Source organism: Buteo buteo, chromosome 5 (assembly GCF_964188355.1).
Source record: "Buteo buteo chromosome 5, bButBut1.hap1.1, whole genome shotgun sequence".
Lineage (NCBI taxonomy): Eukaryota > Metazoa > Chordata > Aves > Accipitriformes > Accipitridae > Buteo > Buteo buteo.
Genome location: NC_134175.1, coordinates 367,095 through 391,071, shown reverse-complemented (window position 1 = coordinate 391,071; position 23,977 = coordinate 367,095). Strand labels below are relative to the sequence as shown.

At 46.1% G+C, this 23,977-nt stretch overlaps 3 protein-coding genes across 4 annotated transcripts in view; 2 read left to right on the top strand and 1 right to left on the bottom strand.

The window, feature by feature from the left end:
- PER3 (period circadian regulator 3) overlaps nt 1-2,829 on the top strand; it is a 47,227-nt gene extending 44,398 nt beyond the window's left edge. The window contains exon 23 of the transcript XR_012650281.1: nt 2,542-2,829. The gene's annotated coding sequence lies outside the window, so the exon portion shown is untranslated. The remainder of the gene's footprint in view (nt 1-2,541) is intronic.
- Nucleotides 2,830-2,851: 22 nt separating this feature from the next.
- On the bottom strand, nt 2,852-6,697 carry TNFRSF9 (TNF receptor superfamily member 9). Its single transcript, XM_075027066.1, has 7 exons — nt 6,498-6,697; nt 6,301-6,423; nt 5,965-6,102; nt 5,448-5,514; nt 5,196-5,332; nt 4,835-4,969; nt 2,852-3,881 (listed from the first exon to the last, which is right to left on the bottom strand). The coding sequence occupies exons 1-7, from the start codon at nt 6,607-6,609 to the stop codon at nt 3,754-3,756; spliced, it is 840 nt and encodes a 279-aa protein (XP_074883167.1). The 5' UTR covers nt 6,610-6,697; the 3' UTR covers nt 2,852-3,753.
- Nucleotides 6,288-16,387, top strand: PARK7 (Parkinsonism associated deglycase). Of its 2 annotated transcripts, none has more exons than XM_075027067.1 (7): nt 6,288-6,419; nt 10,306-10,439; nt 11,507-11,608; nt 12,267-12,326; nt 13,187-13,256; nt 14,926-15,012; nt 15,925-16,387. In XM_075027067.1, exons 2-7 carry the CDS (start codon nt 10,350-10,352, stop codon nt 16,083-16,085), a joined length of 570 nt encoding a protein of 189 aa, XP_074883168.1. In that variant the 5' UTR covers nt 6,288-6,419; nt 10,306-10,349; the 3' UTR covers nt 16,086-16,387. The 2 variants fall into 2 exon arrangements, with proteins under 2 accessions (XP_074883168.1, XP_074883169.1); XM_075027068.1 differs by lacking the exon at nt 6,288-6,419 and adding an exon at nt 8,016-8,105.
- The last annotated feature ends 7,590 nt before the right edge of the window (nt 16,388-23,977 follow it).

Here is a 23,977-nt window from a genome sequence, read left to right as displayed (position 1 = left end):
GGCAGTGACGGCATCCAACAGCTTTTTTCATGCTAGTTCCAGGGATAGATAGGAGGATGCTCAGCCATCTGTTCCTGATGCACAGCTAACACAAACCCTGTGGGATGGAGAACCTCCTTTGGCAGGCTCTGAAGAAAGCACTGTATCAGGGAAGGCTTGTTCCTGGCTGAGAGAACTGAGGTAACACTTGGAGATAGAATAAGACTTTGTATCATTTTAATAGTGAAACTTACCTTGACTTTTTATCACCTGTTTAAAAAGCAAGTGGAGTGGTGCGAGTCGCCTGTGTAGTACTATTTCCTGTGTGTTAAGTCTCTTCAGAGTGGACCGTCTCCTGTGGAGGTATTTGCATCATTAGTGTTAGTATCAGAATGACTGTCAGGGAAGAGTATGCTTCTATCCTATGAAGGATCTGATAGAAAGACTGAAAATAAGAAATCATATTCTGGTTTTAAAAAATGATACGATATTTATATGTTTGAGAGGAGCTATTACAGTTTCAGAGTCTCTATCATCCAGAAGTATCAGGCATAGAAATGCACAGGCGTGCCTGTAGAAGAGAGGGAAGTGAGAAACAGAAAGCCTTTTGCTATGAACCTTTTGCTTTCCTTAGCCACACAACTCTTACAAGAAATTATGAAGCCAAGACATGTGACAAACATGGTTTTAATTACTGATGCCAGTAACTGTGCCAGGAAATGGTGCTGGTTCTGGAAGCAATAAAAAACCAGCAGGCTCTCCTGCTCAAAATTATCTTTAAAGAGGATTTGTCTCCTTTTTCCATGCTTTCAGAACTCTGCCTGACATCACCTGGGCCTCCACACACAGTCTGGCTAAAAGGACACTTTCTGACTTCCAAGAAAAACAAATGGAAATGCAAAAAGCTTGCATCTGGCCTGTTACCTCATCCTCAGCCACCTGGGCTGCTTGAGAGTCGCCATGGCATTCCCAGTTCCTTTTTGCTTGCTACATAATAAATTAAAAAGACTGTTGAGAAAAGGGACATTCACAGAAAGCAGACAACACTTAGAGCTCAAAGAGTTAGGAGGACTGATCTGCATTATTTCTACATGAACTGGTAAGTTTCTTCAGGTGTTAAAGAATCTGTATGTTCAATAAAAACTCCCTGTGAAGCTAAGATGCATGTGATCTATCCATTATTTTTCCTCACCAAAAAATACTTCTTTTCCACAGCCCTGGTTCTGAATTATGTACAGTTAGGCTTCACTCCTTCCTTCTGCCATAATTGCCAGTAGCCAAAGATACACAGTGCAGTTTGTCCCCCTTCACCCTTGCTGGATGAAGGATTTTACAGTGCTTAATATGCATGTGGGAAGGCTGTCAACCTCTGTGTTAAGAAACAGACAAATTCAGCCACAAATTCTCTTCAGGAAAGCTAGTAGAAGCTTAATTCTAATGACAATGTTTCTTTTAATCTAGTCATTGATGATCCCTAAATTGTACTGTGCAACATTTTTACAAAAGCTTGAGAGAGCAAAACATTCAAAAAATTGCATGTGGCATCCTGACTTTAGATCAGATGCCTACACCATTTCTGCTTCTGTGACTTGTATAGTAGCCACTTGTCAACCACCAATCTGCACATTATCTAGCTTTGCCTGACGTTTTAATAGCTGCCATGGATTTTTTCAGGAGATGAAAGAATAATTTAAAAAGGAAAAAAGGAAGCTACAAATATGTGGCTTTTTTGCAGATGCAAACTTCCGAGCAAACTTAATTGATGAGTCTGCCCATTGCATTTCCATAGCATACTGCCAGAAGTGGTTTTACAGCTGTTTCTGCTACATGCATAGTGAAAAGAAGAATTTAAGCAAATCCTTTAGTACTTTTAAATAAAAATATCTATCTATGTGGGGTCTAGAATGGGAACAAGCTTCTAATACATTTGTTCTATGTGATCACAGTGAAGGCAAATTCCACAACATGCAACAATTAATTATGTTCAAGGAAGTGCATGATTCTATGGGTATAATTTGAGTTCTTTATAGAAAGCCACAATTCACAGAACTTGAATATTGTATAAATCTGAAAACTGCTAAACACTCCAACTATCTTAGTATTTACAGTGCTGCTTTTGTTATAAACTGAATGTCCTTCAAAATATATACTGAATGTACTAACAAAATGTAAAATTCCAACTGCTATCTCTTTTTTCCAAGGACAAACCACCGGATGTTTTGAGTTTTTACAGGGATCTGTACATGAATTCTCATACCTTACATGTGGATTAGAAACTAATCACAAGCAGAACTGTTTTATCCTGTTCTAAGATACTGTCCACTGGTGCAAAGGTTGCTTGTTGATTTTATAAATAGATTGGTGGCTTTTCACGTGTCCTGTTCATGTCTTTAAGTTTGTGAACTTGATGTAATAGTCACTTAGTTCTCATGGTCAAAAGTACTAATAGAGAGGAGACTTGGGCTAGGGATGGAAAGAGAGATTTATTTAAATATACTTAATAGTTCAGGCTTTGGTACGACATTTATTTTCTCACATACTGTTTTATATTTACTTGTACAGAAGTTTATCAGAATGCCTAAGTGTGGTTTGGTGAAAATAATCTGCTATCATCATCTTCTGCTGAATGGAGAGACGGGCTGTCGTTCCTCAAAGACAAGAATAGCATTCTCCAAGTTGAAATCACATAGAGGGGAAAATCATCTTTTAAGTGACATATTGGTGGGTTTTCATTCTATTTTTTGCATAACATCTACTAAAGAAATATAATACTTGGTTTTGTAAAAGGTTAAAAAAGGTGTTGCGAATACCATGAATTCAAACATGCATTTTAAGACCAAAGTAACAGTAATCGATCAAAGAGACAGATAGACTGTCTGATGTTAAAATCTTTCCAACCTCAGAGTTACAAAAATAGTACCAGAAATGTATCACATCTACGTATACCACATCTGCAATGTACATAATATGTTTGCATCACCTAAAAGATCAAAGTTGAATGATGTAGAACTGAAGGTGGTGCAGTCCAGCTGCACAGTAACATCTATTTCTAAGATCAAGTCAACCACAGCTTTTCTCAGTGTTTCCACTGCCCCTCTTAAGCCAATCACTGTAATACAGCAGCAGAGGCAAGCTCTTATGAAACACTTTGCAGGTCTAGATTTTTCTGGCTTCCTCTCTCCTACATATAAGAAGGTGTGCAGTAGTTAGGCCAGGTATCTGTTTCTAGCACTGATGGGATCTGAAATGAGGTCTATCTGTATTTGCACACAAAACCCAAGACTGTTGGGTTTGAGCTAAACTTTAGGAGGAGCTGCAGCTCTAGACTCAAGAGGATGGCTGGTAATGGTAATGGAGACCATAAGCATCACAAGTGGCTCTACTATGTGCTACACATCCCCTTTTTAGCATCAAATGCTTTCAGACTGCATGTAAATTATGGCTCCAGCACCATTTCTAAGAGGGACCAGAAAGCCATTCTGCCCTTTTGTTACTGCTTTTAAGTGCAGTACTTTTTCTTTATGTAGATCAAGTACCGCTTCTTAGAAATATGATTCCTAGTCCTAGAGGAAGAAAGTCAGCAAACTCAGATCTTTTTATTTATTTATTTTTATTTCTTTAAGAGATGGAAAAGATGCACTTTTTCCTCAGTGGCTGGGCTATTTAGCGCTCTGAAATCCACAGATTTTGATACCCTCTCTATTTATGTAAACAGGTTCTTGTTCTGTGTTCCAAAAGGAAATTCAAATGTGGTTGAGCTGAACAGTCCAATTCCTAGTTCACCAAAAGATCTCTGAATTCTGTGGATTTGCTATGGTCCTGATATTCACCTTGTTCTTCCTCAGGAAAGCGGCAGCTGCAGGCATCATCTTCCTGAATTGACTGTTCAGGTGTGGTGTGCACTGAAGAAAAAGATCAAATGCTCACTTTCTGTTGTATTTATTCAGCCATCTTATTTCGCCCTTCCTCAGTCACAAGCACAGGAAGTCAGCAAGAAAAATTCTTCCAAATGATTCAATAATCTGAAATTATTCCTCTACGGCATGTACATCCGATAAAACTATTTTATCATACTTTGTTTTCTCTAATGCAACAGGGGCTGTAATTGCTCTGTTTGCCATAAGAATGAAAGGAAGACGAATATGGAGCTGTTAGATTTTTGGAGTCATGCTATTGTCTCATGTATTCAGAATTACACTAGAAGATCAAGCCCTTATCTCTAGGAAAGGGGAGGGGAGAGGAGAGGACAAGAGAGAGAGAGAAAAACCCAAACAGACAAAAATCCCAACTACAAACTATGTTGGATGCAATTCCATCTCATCTCTATGCTGAACTCTTGAGCTTCCCTGGGGCTTATTAGCTCTCGGAGGGCAGCGCTGGATTCAGGCTGACTCTGTATCTGTGTAGTAGTACGTCCTGACTGGTATCGCGTCTTCTACTGCAGCCAGAGTTCAGGGATGCTCACTCCGGGCCATGCATACTGTTCCTGAGCAGACGGAACTGGAAAGCGCTATTGCCATGCACGCCAAGGATGGTACTTGGAAGTAATAAACTGAACTGACCCTCAACCAGATCAGCAAGGCTCAGCTGAGCTTTTTCGCCTCCCATGAATACTTCACTTCTGTGGATACACGTGCAGTTAACCTGCAATGTTGGTAAAACGCGTACAGCTAATTAAGTGCTTTCTGCAACAGAAATTCCCAAACCGTTTTCCTTTCAGCTGTTGTTTCTGACTTACAAGGCCAAAACCTGAAGCTGTCTGGAATTATCTTTGAAAGATATTTAAAAACCTGGATTCCTGATTTCTGTCTAGTTTCAAAAAGAAAAACTGAATTCAAGAGTGTATATATCTTACTTTTCTTGAAGACAGCATGTAGCTTCTTTTTCTGCCAGATACCAAAGCATACGCACGAAGGTAGCAGAAACACTATGCACAACAGCCCAGCTACAGTAAGAGAAATTCTGATAATGTCCATCTGGAGGTCTTCCCCTAGGGAGCAAAAAACATTCTCTAATAAGCATTACAAAGCGAAATTCTACTGCCCTTGAATTAGCTGACAACTCTGTCTCCACTTCTGTTTCTGGAGGAGTCTGCAACACTGGAAATGGATAGAAGAAAGGACTCTTGCTTTAAATGGTGAGTGAGCGAGCTGGAGTATGTTTCAAAGTAGGTCATAATTCTTTAGCTCCATAAGCAATCTTATACTATGACTCACCTGGCACAGTGATAGAAAATGGAATTGCAGGAGACGTGGTAGGTAGAGTAGTGACTAAAGTGGGATTATCTGAAGCATGTTTGCAAATGACATCTTTTGTTGCAGTTCCAGGCTCCAGGACCTGATTTGCAGAGCACCTGAAAGACATTTAAAGCAAAAAAGAAATTAAAAAAAAAAATTAAAAAAAACAAACCATGGAAAAAAAAACCAGTCAAGTATAATAGCTGTAGTATTTATTTTTAGATTACTTACTTTGTCCAGTTTTTACAGGAGCCATTGGGCTGATCATTAAAAGTTCCATAGCGGCAAGTTTGGCAGCCTTCAACAGAGAAGGACAGGTAAATTAGTACAAGATGAGCATTTAAAACAACATGTGAAATTATTTTTGCCTGCTTGTACAATGACTATGATCCACATTCACAGAATTACTATCTCATAAGCTGTTGTGATCGTGCAAGACAATTCTTTCCCCGTGAGCTATGGACCAGTACAGCACCTGGCTACACCACCTGTTTATCTGGCAAAAGATGCTGCAGATCACCTCTAGCTCCAGAGTTCCCAGCTCAGTTTCCCACGTGCTGGCAACAGAAGAGCTGTCGTGCAAAGTGACCTAACCGGCGCAGGCTTTGAGCTGCAGCAGGGCTCAGAGTTTGGTGGGTTTGTCTTGCGAGGTCCTTGCTCTAGTTGTTTCCGCGCTGCGCAAGAGGCAGCGGCGCGTCCGGTGTGGCGAGCGCAGGAGGTTTAAGCTGTCGGGGAAAGGCGACCTTACCACTCCCGGTGTTCTCCTGGCCCACGCCGCAGCTTGGGTCGCAGCGGGAGCAGCCGTCGCCGCTGCAGCGGTACCCCTCCTTGCACGTGCATTCAGCATCGCTTTTTGAGGAGCACTCTTTTAAGTACCTGAATCTCCCTGGAAAGTGGAGACAGTCCTGGGTTACGCACGCGCTCAGGGAAGCCCGGGCTGGGGACCCCGGGCCTTGCAGAAACGAGGCCGGCGGCTTCAGCGAGAAGCCCGGCAGACGCGTCGCCTCGTTTTGCCGCTGCCGTTCGCGCTCGCCCCGGGGAGGTAACGAAGGCGCCCCCCCCCGCCGCCGCCGCCGCCCGGTACCTTCGCACTTCCGGCAGAGGGTGCAGCCGCGGAGTCCCGCCGCGCTGGAGAAGGTGTCCGGCGGGCACTGCCGGCAGCCCGCTCCCGCGCCGCGCCCGCAGTCCGCCATCACCACGAAGGTACCTGCGGGCCGAGACAGAGGGTGGTTGCCACGGTACCGCGCCCCGCGCCCCGGCCCGCCCCGGCCCGGCCCTCACCCGCTGGGCAGCCGGCGCCGCACGGCAGGGCGGCGGGCGCCGGGCTCAGCGCCAGCGCCAGCAGCGCCGCCGGCAAGAGCGCCCGGCCCGCCCGCGCTGCCGCCGGTCCCATGGGGTCGGTGCGGCCGCGGCGCGGCCCGCTGGAGTGCGCGCGGGGCGGCGGGCGCCGGCCCTTACGGGCCGCCCCCGGAGGGCCTGGCTGCGTCAGCCCGGGGGCGGCGGGGAAAACCCCGGCCCGGCGGGGCTTTCCGGCCCGCCCCCCCCACACCCCCCCCCCCCGCGGCGCGACCCCCGGCTCTGCCGGGCAGCGCCCGCAGCCCCTCTCAGCGCTGCCGGGCAGCGCCCGCCGCTCCCGCCCCCGGGGCTTCCCGCTGAGTCCCGCGCGGAATCCCCGCCGTGGCTTGGCGGCCCGGCCCGGCCGCGCCCCCGAAAGGTGAGGGGGGAAGAGCCTGGGTGTCCAGGCCGCCGGGGCAGAGGGGCCGGACCGTCCGCACCGGCACGTCTGCAAACGACCTCCGCCGTGCGCGGAGGTACCGCGCGGTACCGAAACCACCTCGGCACGAGGTAAATCTCACAGCGCAGGGGTGACGGCGCGCTGCGGCCCGACGGCGCTCGGCGTCGGGGTCGGGCCGGGGCGGCGGCGGGGGGCAGCGACGCTCGCTGTCCAGCAGCGGCCGGGCGCCCGCCTGGCGCGGCCGGGCGCGCAGCCCCGCCCCCTGCGGCTCCCCCGCGGCCAATCTCCGCCGCTCCAGCAGGGGCGGGCGGGGGCGGCGCCGGCCCGTGCGGCCTGCGGGAGCGCCGGGCCTCGCGTGTGCGCGGGCGGCGTGGGCAGGCGGGAGCGGGAGGAAGGAGTTTTCCAGAGCGCGTTATGACCGACAAGCGGACGCGCCCGCCGGCTCGTGGGCAGCAGGCGCGAGGACCAGCCCAGTCGGGGGTTCTGAGCGAAGTCCAGTGTGCCTAGCACGCGAGAGCTCCCCGTGGCGGGAGCAGAACCCCGCACCGACTGCGGGAGAGCCCCCAGCGAGGCCCTTCCCTGTGCCCTGCTCTCCGGTCCCATGCCCTGGACTTGAGTCGCTCCGCCACAGCTCCCCTGAGCCCCTCACCGGGGAGCGGGGCCGTGACTGCCGGCACCCGCAAGTAGCGGTTTTACGCAGCAGGGCCGTCCGCAGTCCCGAAGGGCCCCTCCCGCAGCCCGGCCCGTCCTTCCAAATACTGAAACCGCTCCTTAAACCCAGGGAAAACTCAGTTCTGGAGCCACGGGCCTCGGAAACGGGGATGTGGGTCTGCCGTTCCGGGCAGAGCTCGGAGGAGAGCGGCGGCTCGGCCCGGCACTGCCCGCAGGTGCGAGGGCTGCCCGAGGAAAAGCGGCGGCGGCGGCTCGCGTTGAAGGTGGCCCCTCGCGAGCGCGCTGCCGCACGTAGGAGGGTGGCGTCACGGCGGTGGGCGCCCGGAGCGCCCGCCGAAGCCGCGTTCCGAGCGAACGTGAGAAAACCGGCGCCTTTCGCAAACGGAAAAGGAGGACGGGCGGGCAGCGGCGGCGGCGGGAGGGCGGCCCGCGGCGGGGGGGGCGGGGCCGCGCCTCCCAGAGTCGCCCGCGCCTCGGCTGAGGTGAGTCGCCGCCGCCGCCGCTCCCGCCGCTCGCTCGGTGCTGCGTCGCGCCCCGGTTCGCCGGGTCTGGCCGGAGGAGCGCCTGGCCGGGGGGGGCCGGGTCGCCGCTTGCGGCGGGCGAGGGTTCGGCCGCGGGGCGGAGGGGGCGCGCAGGGCCCGGCGGCGGCCGCGGGCAGGGGCGGGAAGGCCGCTTGCTTGTCTCCGGGGCCCGACGCCCCCACCCCCACACCCCCCCGCTCCCGTCGCCCCGCGCCGCCGTTCGCCGTGTTCTGAGGTGGTTGCGACGCCGAATGGCGCCGCGTCCCTAAAATAAACACTTGAGCGCGCAGGGACGCGGCCTTCCGTTCGGAGCGGCTGATCTGGTGACCCTGGACGCTTCCCTTGCCTCTGGTAGCTAGGCTGCGTGGTCGGGGCGCCGAAAGGCGTGATTCTTCTAAAGCCGGCCTGCTTGGAGTTTCTGGCTCGGCCGTCTGCCAGCAGTCACCATCTCAAGAAATGTGCATGTACCCACATAGGGGAATATGTTTGGCTTAAAGGTCCGAGGCAGCCTGCGCATATGCTGGCACCGAGAAGCAAATGGGTGACTTGTGTTTGCTATGCATAGACAGCTTGTTAAATGAAGCGGGTGTCATGTCTGTACAGCTTGGTTCTGCCGCCTTGGAAAACGGTCTTGTCCTGGTAGCATTTACAGCGTGATGGCTGTTTACATATGCACCCACGTAAAGAACAGCACTAATGCTCAAGAATCGGTCAGTGTATTACCAGAAATGTCTAAGGACAGTAGGGAGAGACTGCATTTCACTAGATTAGGAGAAAGAGAAAAGCTTTCAGGATCGGGTGCCTATTTGCATCTAAAGAACTAATGAGAGAGAGGGACACAAACTATGACCTGGAGTACTTTTCTACAATAAGAAGCAAATGCAGTATTTCTGCATTGTGGCTATTCAGGTGTTCCATTGCTAGTTAGTCAAAACCATACGAAAATTAGTTTTGCAGAATCAACATATATCTTCAGGACGAATTATTAAGAAGCTCCAGGTTGTCCTGAAGTTATTGCTAATACCTATGATTTGAGTGTACTTGTTCAGTTGGCGTTGACAGTATGTAAAGCTGTCCTAAAAGTAGGATTTGACACACTGAATTAGTCTGCTTGGGCTGGTTCTGCATCCTGCAGGACGTTCCGCTGTATATGACTGCATTCTAGAAAGAGCGTCTTTCTAAATGACGCTTAACAGTGGGGAGCGAACCTGAAAATAGATGAATTTGAAGCACGATGAGGGGATGGTTTTCTTCCGTGGAGGCAACTAAACATGGATGTCATTTTATGAAGAGCTCCCAGGTGCTACATGCATTTCTGGATGGCAAATCCCTGCATAGGAAAAAAATCCCTGTCTCATAGAGTGGATGACCTGTGAAATGCCTTCTCACACCACAGATGCTTTCACAGACTTCTGTCAGGCCAGTATGAGTTAGTGTGTATTTTACATGATGTAGTTAATGCTACTTTAACTTAACCTTCAAATAGAAATTTGGCCATTCACCTCAACTTGAGTTTAGGAACCAGAAAAAAAAGTCTTAAGCCTAGTTTGTTCCATTTGCTAAATTCTGTGGTCTGCTCCCCCATCACACATGTGCACACACCTTTCTCCCCCACAAAATTGTGAAATACCCAGAAAATCTGTTGCTGAGGTTTTGCAGGGGCACTGGTCGAGTCATTGTAAGTCACAGGAAACTCTTCATGAAGCATGCTGTGTGGAAACTAAATACCAGACATGAGGTCAAAGCTCATGCAAGCCCTTTTTATAAATGCTGACCTGGGTAGGAGTCAGTAGTCTGGGTATGAGTGAGGGTGTGCAAATTGAAAACAACTCTGCCACCCACCTTGAACCCCTCTCTCTGGCAGACTCAAGTCATGTAAAGTCTTGACTAGGTCAGGCTGTTTCCTGTTCTGGTGCTGATGTGCTGTGCCTCCCACTACACAAACGTCTTGATCCCTTAATATCATAATGCATTCTTTGTAAAAAGCTCTTTATTTAAGTGAAATTGCTATGAATATTAAAGCTAGTGAACCATTTTAAGGTGGCTTAAATGAAAGATAATGCAAAAATGCAAATTACTCACTGTTAACCTTCACCATTGGGAAGGATTTATACTAGGGGATTTGCCTTCTAACGACATTGTCTCTTTCCACCCTGCTCAGCCCCCCCTTCGCAAGCATCTCACCTAATAGCAACCCCTCAAGATATGGCCTCGAAAAGAGCGTTGGTGATTCTTGCAAAAGGGGCAGAGGAAATGGAAACTGTAATCCCCACTGATGTTATGAGAAGAGCTGGGGTGAGTATGCAGACGACGAAAAATCTTTTTGTGAGTGCTTGGTCAAGGGAAAATCCTTGCCTCAAGTTGACGGTCACTGCTAGGAGTTCAAGGCATAGTCTGCTGGTATGAGGTGAAAATTCACCCTTGCCTTCTTACCGGTTAGCAAATATTTGTGCCATGCCCCAAATAAGCATGCATGACAACTGACATTTGTGCAAAAGATAACCTTTTAAAATACCAGCCTCACGTAGACCAGAGCAGTGTTTCAGGTGAATCTTACCCTATCAGAAAACATGGCTACTCCCATGCACAGTAACAGGAGTGCTTTTTTTATAGGGGTCTGGACAGCTCAGTACATTACAGCTCATGACGTTACATAGCTTTTCGCAAGCTGCTTTTAAGATTCTGTCATTAACTAGAATTCTGTCTGGTGGGTTTCCTGATGCTCTTTGTTACTTTGGCAACGGTAGTGGTACACAGTGTTATCGTCTGATTAAGTATGAAAATAAGATTTTAAATAAACCCATCAACTGCATGTGTATAGAAATGACTAAATTAAAAATTACTCTCTCCCACCACCTTTGTCATTCCAATAATGTGCTGCCCATTTGGGCTGCCATAAGAAGCTCAAGCTTGTCTGCTTATTTAGTGAATGTGAGCTGTGCCATGCACATGTATGATACTATGTCCAGGCATCTAAAAGTCAAGGGAGAAAATTGAACACTCTGTAAGTGTGTTTGAGAATGGCTTGAGCCTGCAGAGAGACTTTAGTTCATTATCTGATCTACTTAGTCCAGCTCTCCTGGGTTCTATTGTTTTGTTTTGTTTTGTTTCAAACCTGTGGGATCAGATATTCTCTAAATGTCCTGTTTGAAAAGTTGAACTATTAGAGGTATTTGTTAATCTCAAGGTGAGTGTCACTGCTTACCTTGCACATTTGGACTTAATCGTGATTTGGGGAAGCTTAAGAGTTGCCCTGTTCTCAGCAGCTGTCGGTAGTGCTTCACTCATTCTATGTACTACTTAAGAACAAACATATAAGAAAAATGCCCTGAATTCTTGAATTGTATGTATTCTTCTGTTAGATCAAGGTGACTGTTGCAGGCCTAACAGGAAAAGAACCAGTGCAGTGCAGTCGAGATGTCTTCATTTGTCCTGATGCCAGTCTTGAAGATGCCAGAAAAGAGGTTGGTCATCACCCTGATCTGATACAATGGCCAACATAGCCTTTCTCACAGTTTCAGAGGTGAATTTGGAAAGCTTATGCATTACTTTTAGGAATATGTTGCATGTTATGTTAGCTCTACGCAGCAGTGAATCACGGAACTGCACATCCCACAGTGCTCCCCTCAGTGTTGTCCTGCTTCATAGCATGCTAGGATCAGACAGATTTTGTAATTCTGCACAGGTATTTGTTTTTGTAAAGCATCAAACATAGAGCTTTATTTTGCATGTTAGTTGGCCCAACAAAATACTGTGATGTGGAACAATTGAAAAGTTCTGATGAAAAGCTAAACAATGCTACAGTTAGACCTGAACAGTAAGGTTGGAAGAAAACCACTTATCCTTACAGTGCAAGAGCTGCCATTTGCTTGTTGAAGCTCTTAAATGCACTGGGCTTGAAAGTTAGTTCTGTGACAGACGTTATTGATAATAGGCTCTTCCTGGAGTAGGAGACCGTATTTTGGTCCATAATTGGAACTGGTTCTCTGATTATAAAGTGTCGTTCAGTGGAAAAAAAGGTAGATCCCTTTGCTTTGCATCCGACTCAGCTGTAGTGGCCATAAAACAGTGTAATGTACGTACAGCCTCTGTTCAACAGAACAATTTTATCTTTTTGTTTAGGGGCCTTACGATGTTGTGGTCCTGCCTGGGGGTAACCTTGGAGCTCAAAACTTGTCAGAGGTAAAGTTCTGATATCTTAAAGATTCATGGGCATCCTCATGAGTAGTGGGTGGTCTACACTTGCTTAGTAATCCTGCAAATTCAGTTTGGCATCTGAAAATTCTCTTCTGAACGAATCAGTAAACTAAATGTTAATTGTCTTAAGCCTTCTTATGAATACATAGGTGGGACAACTGCGTAAATTCTTGGACTTGAGTACCTAGTTAAGCAGAATAAAAAGGGAAGGGTGCTCTGTATTGTGGGAAAATCTCTGTTCATAATCGTATGAAGATGAAACAGTTGCAAATGAAGATTTAATTCCATGAAATATAAAACAGGCCGAACCCACGAGACTCTCTTCCTTTGCTCAAGAATTCTGTCTCTGGTGCAAAGCTGTTGTAGTGGTGGTATAAATACGTTGTGGAAGGCAGGCGGACAAACAAGTCCATCTATCAGATAGGATTTAGATGGTATCACACAGTTCGTAAGCCCTGGAATATGAGACAAATACCCGTATAAATCTTCTTAAGAATGATAGAGGCTGTCTGGAGGTGTCTCATGAATACTCTTTCCTATTTGTCTTGTGAAGCTTTCCAACAACAACTTTCTGTGGCTGTGGATTAACGAGCTTTTATGTGGGCCAGGTACTTCCCTGCAGTTCCTTCTGATTTCCTTGCTCTTTCCTTGTGGGGCATGTATTTATTGTTCAGTTTTTTCTCCTTTTTAGTGTTTTCATTGCCCTCTGTGCTAAGGCAGGATGGAGAGCTGGCAGCTGGTTTTCTTTGTAAAACTTGTTTATGAAGTTGCAGTGGTAAATATTTCAACTGTGCTTCAAATAATCAGTGCCAAACAATGACTTGTGATACGGTTTCTTTGTACAGTCTCCTGCTGTGAAAGACATTTTGAAGGACCAGGAAAGCAGAAAAGGCCTGATTGCTGCTATATGTGCAGGTGGGTTAACAAGATGTCTTGCTTTGTAAAGCATTTGGATATTTTGAAGGGGCAGGCAGACAGTTTCCCGTCTTAGAAATCTGTATTCCTGTAATGTAGTAGCAGGGATTTGTACTATACATGCACCCATCAGCATGTGAATTTTTTGTAAATTTAATAGCAGAGGAATCTCTGAAATACTTTGAACACTTATGCTGCAAGTTCTGCTTGGTACCCAGTTCTTTTCAATTGGTTGTGTTACTGTCTTTAAAATAAAAAGTGAAAGGTACTGTGCGAGGATTTTTTACAAAATATTTGCTTATTCTGGTGATCTTTCACATTGCTGAGGACACATTGCTGGCAGAACATCATTGCTATAAATTTATCTCACATCTCTTCTCCTGCCCTTTAACTTCAGAAGGAAGGCTGTAAATATAGTATTACAGGCTCACCATTCCTCATCTGAGTGGTAGCAAAAGATGGAATTACTCCGAGGAGAGGGTTGTCTGCTTACATATTCTGCACAGCTAGGTATCCAGTTCATTCCTTTGTAAGATTTGCGTGTAAAAAAGCAAGATGAACAATTGCCAATACTCCCAACTGAACTGAGAGGCTGGCCTAGGTACCCATGGCCGAGAACGAGGAGAGTGGCAACGAGCATGTAAACGACAGTCTAACAGAGTGAGTTTGTGGAGTGTGTTTTCACTTTTGTTTTCTGGTACATTGCTGGGGGTTTTACGCTTTCATTCTTCAGTTAGGTGATACGCATACAGAGTTGTGAACATTCTTGAACTTGGCAGCGGTAGTCTTCTACTTCTCTATCTGTATCTCTTTCAGAGCAATCGCAAATTCACAGTTGCCCAATAAAGGCCTTTGCTTGTAATGGGGATGGTTCATTTATTTAGGTGTAATGGTTCTTAGAGCTAATTCCGTCTGAACGCAAAGAAGGTTATTTCCTGGACTATATCTGAAATGAATCAAATGTACAGAAATAAAACTCATGTCAGGCCAATCCTGCCTTCAGTTTCTTTTGGAATTCCCGTAAGGATTTTCTGTCAGATGACCTAAAGCTTCTTGACACAAACTCCTTCCTCAATTCAGGCCAAGGAGGAAGTATGAAAGGAAAAGAGAAAGACTGTTAAAACCAAAAACTTAGCAGCCAGCCCATGATCTGTCTAAAATACTGCTTGGCACACAATTGCAACATGTAAAGGCTTGCTCAAATAATATTTTATCTGCTAAGTCCCTAAATGCAAGGCTTAACAAGGTCCTAAAGTAATTATACCTAGTTAATGTTCAGATTGAAATGCAGACTTTTTGTTACTTAGTTTCAAGCAGTTTTAAATAAAATGTATTATCTGGAAGTGAAATAACCATTGTTCTCTACTCCTTCAAAGGCAGCACAATCATCGGCAGGACAGCTGCATGAACTGGGTGTTCTCTAAACCTTCTCTTTTCTTCCTGTGTTTCTCTGCACAGGGTGTTTTGTGTAACAGAATGAGAGAGATTATACAGCTGTGTTCTTTTTGAAGCTTTTTGCTTCAGAGATAGGGCTGGCACCGGGTCTTGTAAAAGTAGTCTGTCCACAGTGAGCTTTGGCCCCTTGAGGGCCTAGTGCCTGGACGTGGGTTCTTAAAAGCATTTGTAGCAGAAAATAGTTCCTCACTGGTGCAACTTTGTGTCCTTACAGGTCCTACTGCCCTTCTGGCACATGGAATAGGGTTTGGAAGCAAAGTCACAACACATCCTTTGGCCAAAGATAAAATGATGAATGGAGGTACATAATGACTTTTATAAGTTTCTCTCTAAACTGTTCTCGGAGTGGTTTTTTTTTTTCAGCTGAACCCCTGATTTAAAGAAAGGAAAATAGCTTTTGTATCCTATTTTGTGTCTCTGAATTTCCTTAATGCTTTCCTGAATGTAATCAAAATTCAACTGAATATGCAAAGACTATATTTCTAAGTCTGTTTAACCTCAAAATACAGGGCTATATTAACATTCTTATCCTTGGGGAAAATACGCTGCTGCTGTCATACTAGGAGCACTTTTTCCCTTATTCTCTTGAGGCTGAGCCATCTCTTACCCTTTTGTTTTTTTGCCTCAGTGGGCCCGACAGCAAACCCCAGCAGCACCTCTCCTGCTCTCCCATGAGTAGTACTTTAGTGCTATGAGCAGCTGATGGGTCCACACTTTCTCATACCGAAAGGAAGTGGTGGTGAAGCACTACTAAGAAGTCACTCTGTGAACATTAACGAGTCTGAAGGTGAGCAGGAGTCTGCAGGGTTGCTCCAGTTCCCTCTGCTTGCATTTGGAAAAAAGACGGTTGTGAACAGCTACACAACAGCAGTCTGACTTCCAAAAGTAACCTCACGGGAACTGACAGGCACGGCAAGCGCTTCTTGATGAGCTTGTAGAATCAGAGGTGCCTTCTCATACCATGTGAACAAGGTGCTAGAGCTCCCTGTGGGCCCTTTTCCTGCCTGAGGACTGCAGGCAGTGATGCGCTGCTTGTTTCTGGAGGGACAGGGGTACAGAGCCCAAGGCAGGCGGGACCCACCACTCCTCAGCTGCAGTAGCCTGCAGGCAGCCGGCGGCAGCACCCTGCGTCAGGCAGGTCTATGCACTGCGGCAGCTGTGGGCGCTGTGCTGGAGACTGACCCTCTCTCTTTCTCTTGTGTGTCCCCCCAAGCACACTACTCCTACTCCGAGAGCCGCGTGGAGAAAGATGGGAACATCCTCACCAGCCGCGGCCCTGGTACCAGCTTTGAATTTGGGTTGGCCATTGTTGAAACGCTGATGGGGAAGGAAGTGGCCGAACAGGTGAAGGCACCCCTAATACTGAAAGAGTGAAATCCTGGTGTGGGATGGGGAGTAGGACCATTTTGGATGGAGAGTCTTGTCTGTTGTAGAATAACTGTAGGATGCACTGTTGTAAATACAATTTAATTGCGGGTGAAATTAGCAACTGTACTTGGCTAAACTGGGATACCTTAACAAACCAATGGTCTTTATTTCTGGAAAAAGATCCTGTTAGCAAAAAGCTTCACCACGCAAAAGCAGCCAGCACCTAATAATCTTGGTTAGCTCCTGCATTGCATTTAAGAATCACATGGGAAAATGTTTGCTGAGTAAATAAAAATGAAGCAACCCTGCTTGTGTGCTGTTTCTTTGTGTGTTTTCTCCCAATCCAGACCCATGAAACCTTTTTACCGCTATGGCTAGCAATGTACTATTCAAAACAACTTCTGTCTAGAATCTCACACAGTTCTTCTGAAGTATGAGCTGAAATGAGCAGGTAGTCAAGCACTGGAACAAGCTCCCGAGGGAAGTGGTCATGGCCACAAGCCTGTCGGTGTTCAAGAAGCATTTGGACAACACTCTTAGGTACATGGTTTAACTTTTAGGTTGCCCTGTGTGGAGTCAGGAGTTGGACTTGATGACCCTCATAGGTCTTTTCCAACTCAGGACATTCTGTGATTCAATGACATAGTATTAAGTTGTAAGTTAGAATTTGTTAAAACAATATTTAGTTTGCTGTAGACAAATAAGGCCAATAACTAACTAGTATTAATTCTAAGATGGCATGGAACTAAAAGTGGGAATATTCTTTCCTTGTCAAGCACCCCAGAGTTCCTATAGCTAGCAGGTTGTCCATGATACCCTTGAAATTTGTCTTCTGCGTTAAATGATTGCAGATCCATTGAGCTGTTCAGGCAGCTAATAATCAGCATAAAGCAGGAAGTTTGGAGTTAGTAGCTTACTGCCAGTAGCAGTGCTCGTTTCTGCTTACTGTGAATCGGAACTTGCTACAAGACTGGCTTCAGTGAGCATATGTCGGCTTAGAGGAGTTGCTGGACAGATCTCTGGAGGAAGTAGTGGAGCACTGTCCCTATGAGAATTGAGATTTTGGGATCAATTTTTGTCTTTGCTGCCTTTCTTTTCCCAAATAACTTTGCTGTTATCTGGCTCTGTCAGCAATCACACTTACAAGATGGCACCTCACTGGACTCTCAAGTTACCACAGCATCTGGAGACCTGGTTCTGCATACATCTGAAGGGTACAATTTAAACTTTAGAAAATGACTGCATAGGTGCCTTTGTGATTGCTTATTTTAATGGGAAACAAGTTCATTCTCAATTACTGCATTTTGGTAATGAAATACATAGGTACTTTTGCAAATTTAGAATTAAGAAATGTCTCTACATTGTTAGTATCTACTGGAAGAACTGCTTTAGCTTTTTTATGCTCTGCCTCTAATTTGTTTAGGAAATCTTTCATATGTTTCTCTAGCTTTGAAATATGCTCAAGATATGCAAAAAGTTGTAATCTGTGTAAGATTGGACATGTTTGTTCATTAAAGCTGCACGTCTAACTGGTATAGCCATGCAAATGTAAACCAAATGATGGAAAGATTCTTTGTCCTAGAATCTGGAATAATCACTTGGTTTGTAAATTGGCATGATTCAGAATACAGGAAAGGTTGTGCTTTCCTGGGCTGTAGTACTGCCTTATAGCATTAGACGGAAAATATTTCCATGCTTATATTATATTTAGGCTTCCAGAAAGCTTTTAATATAAGGCATTAACAAAACGACCAGAAATTTTATTATAGATTTTTATTTTTTATTCTAAGGCCGAGAGAGTTCAGTTTACAGAAATGAGGTTTTCAAAGTGTACATTTGGGCTTTCTCACTCCTGTTAAAAGTAGTAATAGGAAAAGCACTCAGTAAAATGAGCTTAGAGCCCATTAAGGTATCTGGTTAACTTGCAGATTCTTTCAGTGCATTCAGCTAAAAGGACTTGGTTAATGAAATGTGCTTGCATCACAGCTTCCTTCATAAAGCTGACCCTGTTCTCAACCTTTTACATTGCAGATGTCCAGCAAACCTGAATTTACATGGGTTCTCTGTTTCTGCCAAGGTGTCACTAACTCAGTCTTAAAGTTAGGGGAGTTAAGCATGAACTAAGATTAGGCTAATTTTTCTTTTAGGGGAAGTGTGAAGAAGGAATTTGCTGATTTGAGAGGGAAAAAAAAAATTGCCTTCCAACTTGGGAAATGCTTTTTTCCTCTCTCCTTATCTGTTTCGTACAGAGGTTCCCTAGCTGTTACATGTCTCTTTCCCTAAAGCACCTTATATCTGCTGCTGAAACATGAGATGAGGTGCTCTTCTGCTCAGCGTTTCATGAATGCTAGAAACTTCGTGCCTTTTTATTATTGGCAAGCTTTAGTTTTAGAGCCTACAGTAATTGGATATTTGCTGCCACAGAACTTGGCTTAAAATGAAGGGTGCATCCACCCATCTCTAGCTAGCACTTACCATTTTGTTCCCTGACAGTCAGAGGATTTGGGGGATTGTTTGTTTGTTTTCCTGCAGAGAAGGTAGTCAGTTAGCATTTGCTGTATGTTTTGTATCATCTCTCAAGAATAGTGTGGGGTTTTTTCTCTTGATTCTGGTCATTGTGTAGGCTTGAATGCATAACTGAGAGTGAGCTTTTTTATTGAATTGAGATGCATTCTATGACTTAGGAACAGGAATGTACGCAAGATGGCATAGGTGCTAGTGCCAGCAGTGAATACTTGCAATGCTGAAAAATATTTTCCTTCAGAATGAAGGAGCTTATAAATGGAGAAGCAGCTCTGAACCAGAAGAAACAAAGAACATGTGGAGAGTGAGCAGTCTGGGTTTGCTGCAGTTCCTTGGCAAGTTTCTTTCCGAAAAGGAAAAGCAAAGTACACGGCACTGTGCTGTAAGCAGGCACAAATCCAAACCCAGGAATACGTCCCTCCGAGCAACAGAGAAAGGAGGCTCTTCTCCAGAGAGAAAGGCGTTACTTTTAAAATAGGTGGAGACAAACACAACCATAACAGATGCAAAGCAACCTGCACACTAGTACTTACAGTTGTAAAAGTACACAAAGGAATATGCTTCATCCAGTAATTACAAGCTTTGGACAGCTTGCTAGCCATTTTGAATACGTATACTTTTTGGTATGACCTAACTACAAGGCACAAAACCCACAGTGACTGTCAGAGCAAAGAATGGTTACTTAAATCAGATTGTTTGTTCTTTCAACAAAAAGATGCATTGTGATGCAAGATACAAGCAACGATCCCAAAATGATAAAAGACAGCAGTCTTCCAGCAGCCTGGATGAGATGTGGCTTGGTTGGAAAGATAGGCATGTAACAGAGAAGTAGGAAGGTGCCAACTACAGAAATAATCCTGAGCCCTGCATCCCTACCATCATTCGTATTCACAAACTGTACCTCCACAAAAAAGGATGCATTGCTGTTAGACGGAGACTACATTTTAGTGGGACATGGGTTGCCATGTTTGAGTTTCAAAAATAAGCAAGAAAACACTGTGAGTGAATGAAGAAATTGTCGCCCAAAATTTTAAATAGTTTAGCATGTTTAGAATGTAGTCTTGCATGTGGTATATCTGCGTGAAATGCAGTATGGAGAGAAAGCAAAATATGTAAAATGAGAGCTGAGCAGGCCCCAGCACAGACGTGCCTACCTGCTGCCCTGATCTGACAGCTGAATGGCTTACTCTGGTAACGTTTCCTAGCTCTTCTTGGAGATGCTCTTGGAGCTCTTCTAGCATCTTCATGGAGATGCTGTAGTTCTTGCAGCATCGTCATGGGGCAGGAAGGTAAAAGGTTTCTGGGAAGAACAGCAAAAAGGGACAGGCTGCCCCTGCTGGAACAATTTATCTGCCCTTCAGCCTCTTCCCTGCCATCTCTTGAGAAGCTTCTAAGGAAGGGAAGGGGCTAGGAGCAGGTTGTGTGAATCACTGTACCGGGTGCCGCCTCAGACATTGGCCCGGCTCCTTCAGTTAGCATGCGTTCCGTGGGGTAGGTATCCCAAGGCAGACCTTACCCTCCCAGAACGGCCAGACCTGCTGTACGTGAATCCTCCGTGTCTAGGAGCATCCACCTTTCTGCATACGTGGACACTCGGAGCTCTGCATGCAGAGCAGGCCCGGCCACACAACCCAGAGATGAGGGAATTGAATCCAGGCCTCCTGTATCCCGAGTACTCTAACTAGCAGAGTACTGGTTAAGGGACTACGCAGCATTACTGGTTTGTCTTTTTCTGGCCACGCTTTGGGAAAGAGGGCTAGTGTACGTGATTGATAGGCTCCAGAAGCAGATTGAGACTTCTAAAACCCAGTATGCTGGTTTAAGGTAACATTCCTCTATAGTGTCTAGGTGCATTGAGGACTCCACTGGGTAGCACAGCAGTTAGGTATGGCAGTGCTCTGTGTTGCGCTCGGTCTCTTCAGCAGCTCTAGAGCCTTTGTGCTTTCTACACACCTCTGCGGTGTGCTAGAAGGCATTGCTGATTAAGAGGCAAGCCTTTATACTCGGGCTTGTTGTTCTTTTGTTTAACTTCACTCAACAGCCTCTAATTATACCCCTTGTACAATCTTAAATAATCCCCCCCCTACACAGAGTTTACAGCCCTTTTGAGTCTTGTAGATACTTACATACCTTTTACAATGTGGTTCAAGGCCATTCCACCAATAGTAGAGGATGGAAGAAGTAAAGTTGTCCGAGGATCTCATGCAAGCACTTGTATTCTAAAGAGCAGAATTATGTCTAGAGAAACAAGTGTATCAGTGGTGACAGTGAAGTTTTCCTCAGCTGCTGAAGTTTCCCAGCAGGACTAGGGACGTAACAATTTTCTGAGCAAATCTTTCTGATGTCTAAATATCAGTGGTGTAACTATTTTTACAGTTTACACTGGCAGCGACTCTGAGCCACAGACAGAACTTGACTGCAGTTCAGGTGTGTACTCAGTAACAGCTCTAAAGCCTGCAACCATCCTCTTGTCATTGATGGTTATGGTAGAATTTCCTTCGGCATTCTCAGTGTTCCTTGCAATCTTGTAGAGCTGCTGTTCTGAATCAAAGGAATCCCCCGAATGCAAGTGGGAGTGTTTCTGCTAGTGCATCTCCAATGAAAATTTAATCTGCTGTATGTTGAACAGAGGATTTCTTCTGCTATTAACTGTGTAGTTTGACTCTTGACTATAGCCCCCGATATTTAAAGATCTTTATTGTTCAGCAGAGTCTAAACTTAAAGTGTCATTTTGTGACTTAATCCTTTCAGTCTAGTAGCACATTGAGTTCTCCTTAATTCTGCATTTTTATTTGCTGCTCAAGACTTAGTGCAAAGCGAAGAAATTCCTTTCTAAAGCATCAGTGAAGTTCCCCACTGATAGCTGTCCAAATCAAGCTGTCTCCTGTACTCCGACCAGGAATGCCCAGAGTCAATTTTCAGGTTTTTGATAAGAGCTTTTTAAGTCACGTGCATGACAGCCCCAAAGAGCTTTTGAAGTCAGGTGCATGACAGCCCCACACGCTTGAGACAGAGTGCTTTCTCCTTCATGACACCCAAAGTATTGGCTGAAATTTGCTGCCAGTTCCTAAGAATTAAAATTTTCTTGAGTGGTGACCATCATTCCTTCAAACAGCTTGGAAATAGTTTTTTCCAGGGTTGAGCAGCAGCTGTGGGCATGGAGAGCCCATCATGGCCCTGACCAGCCTCACCTGGGCCCTCTCAGCACCCTCTGCCCCTGGCCCAGGAGCTCCCTTTAAGGTGAGGCTCAGGTGCAGCTCTGCTTTTTGGTGAGCCTGACTTGCTGCAGGGGCTTCCTGGTTTGACTTTGGAGCTGCCTCTTTGCTTCGGAGCTGCCGGCTGATGGATCACTGGAGCGCTCGCTGAAGCTGCTGCTTTCCCCAGGACCCGCTTGGCTCTCCTCGCTCAGGTACTGTAGGGCTGTGCGCCTCGCTGGTGCTTTTGGCTCTGTTTGTCTGCTGTTGTGGAGAAGTTACTGCTGTTGCTCCCTGTCCATCGGTGCCACTGTGTTTGTTCTTTGAGAATCCAGGATTTGGAGCTGGGCGATGCAGTGTCGTTTTGCTGGCTCTAAAGCTGGCAACAAGGATACTTCCTGTCCCTGTGGTTAGTTGGAAGCGCTTTGGTTCTTAAAGACTCTGTTTGTGGATTTTGTTTCTAGAATTTAGGAATTTCTGAATTGCTGCACTCTCAAGAGGCATATTTCTATTGAGGTTTTTGCAGTTACAGCTCCTCTTTAAATGAGGTGTTTGGTTTCTCCGTGCTGTTAAGTTTCAATGAGTTATTTTGGGAGGCTGGTCTCTATGTAGTTTCAAACCCGCTTTTTAAATTGCACGCATTGCACTGTAAATACCATCAACTGTGGGAGCTGCCTGCTTTTGTACATTGAAACATTTCCAAGTTACAGTGAGTTCTTCTAAGACCGTGTTGTTTACTTCCACATACCTGCAGCTCTAGTCTCGGGCTCCCGCTTTCTCCCCTGTTATTTTGTATATAAACTGGAAAAGGCCCTCTCATGCTGAAGTCACCAGCTAGACAAGATAGTGACTGGCAGATAGGGAGCGAGCTGCCTTGAGCAGTGACGAATCTGACCTCTGATGGGCACAGCACTGTCGTTTGCATTTTTAACGGGAAATCTGCCGCTGGGTGGGGAATTGCTGTCTAAGAGAACTGGCAACAGAAGAACATTTATCTGTGCTGACTTCTCCCGTTGCCACGTCCGATGTGTTAACCAGTTGTTCTCCCGCTGTGTTTTGCAAAGGAGTACTTTCCCTTCCTTTTGGTTGCGCAGAAGGGAAGTGAGGGCTTGTGCTAGGAACCTCTAGGAATAACACGGCTCTGGGATCCTGTATGGGCCTCCAGAGGTGCAGGATTTGCCATCAGTTTTCCAATAAGTCCCTTCGAGCAAAAACAAGAGGGGGGGGGTGGTTGGTTTTTTTTCCTCCTTCCTCCTCAGAGAAGTGCAGAGCCTTAACACCCCGAACATGATTAAAAAAAAAAAAAAAAAAAAAAGGGCAGAAAGAAGAGAGAGGAGTTACTCCTGCCAAGCCCTGGTGGGGGGATATGCAGCCTTGCTGAATCCTGCGGGGCCGCAGCCAGTGAGACTGACTGCGTCTTGTTGTGTTGCTGGAGAGAGCCAGCGTTCTGTAATTTGCCTTCTGCGTGACCAAATGTCCCGATGGAAAGCTCGGGTGCTGAGTTGTAAACCGGGCTGCTTGTAAAACAGCTGCCTTGCTCACTGTGCTGCTCCAGGGCGTGCAATAGCATCTGTCTTATTGTGGAGGCTGCTTTTGATCAAGTTGGTCTGATTCAGCGCGGGTGATGGGAGAGGCAGCGTGTCCAGAGCACCCTGCAGTGGCCCCTTCGGCTGTGAGCAGCCCGAGAGGCTGAGCAACCTTGAGCTAACTCCTGTGCACCGCATCCTCTTGCCTAAAGCTAGGACAGAACTGCTGCCTGTGCCTGCTGTCTCTGTCTCAGTGGAGTGGTAGTCTGTTCCTCTAGTGGAAAGGTTGCTCGGGGAGCGGTGACGTCCTTGGCTGTTCCCATGGAACAATACTATTGTGTGTTGGATGCAACAGCACAGGGTATCCTGTGACTGAGAAAACTTATGGAAGAAGAAGGCCTAATGTAGTCTTCTCGCCCCTAAAAACATGTATGTTGAGCCCATCGGCCTTTAACAAAACACTAGCATTAAGCCATGTAACTTGAAGCTAGGAGCTAACAGTTCATCCTTCCTTCAGGTTAGCCTTTCTTCTTCAGAGCCCCATGCCAGTTCTCCATCAGCCTCTGTATATACAAGGCAGGAGTTCACCAGCACCCGCCTTGCTGCCGTCCATTTTGAAAAGAGCATGTCTCGGACAGGGCCATCTGTCCCCATG

Coding starts and splice junctions, on each gene's coding strand:
- TNFRSF9 (XM_075027066.1), bottom strand. CDS start 6,609: ATGGGACCGGCGGCAGCGCGGGCGGGCCGGGCGCTCTTGCCGGCGGCG. Junction 6,103..6,300: donor CCTCTGCCGGAAGTGCGAAG/GTACCGGGCGGC, acceptor TCCACTTTCCAG/GGAGATTCAGGTACTTAAAA. Junction 3,882..4,834: donor ACATGCTGTCTTCAAGAAAA/GTAAGATATATA, acceptor CTTTTTCTTCAG/TGCACACCACACCTGAACAG.
- PARK7 (XM_075027067.1), top strand. CDS start 10,350: ATGGCCTCGAAAAGAGCGTTGGTGATTCTTGCAAAAGGGGCAGAGGAA. Junction 10,440..11,506: donor ATGTTATGAGAAGAGCTGGG/GTGAGTATGCAG, acceptor TTCTTCTGTTAG/ATCAAGGTGACTGTTGCAGG. Junction 15,013..15,924: donor AGATAAAATGATGAATGGAG/GTACATAATGAC, acceptor TGTCCCCCCAAG/CACACTACTCCTACTCCGAG.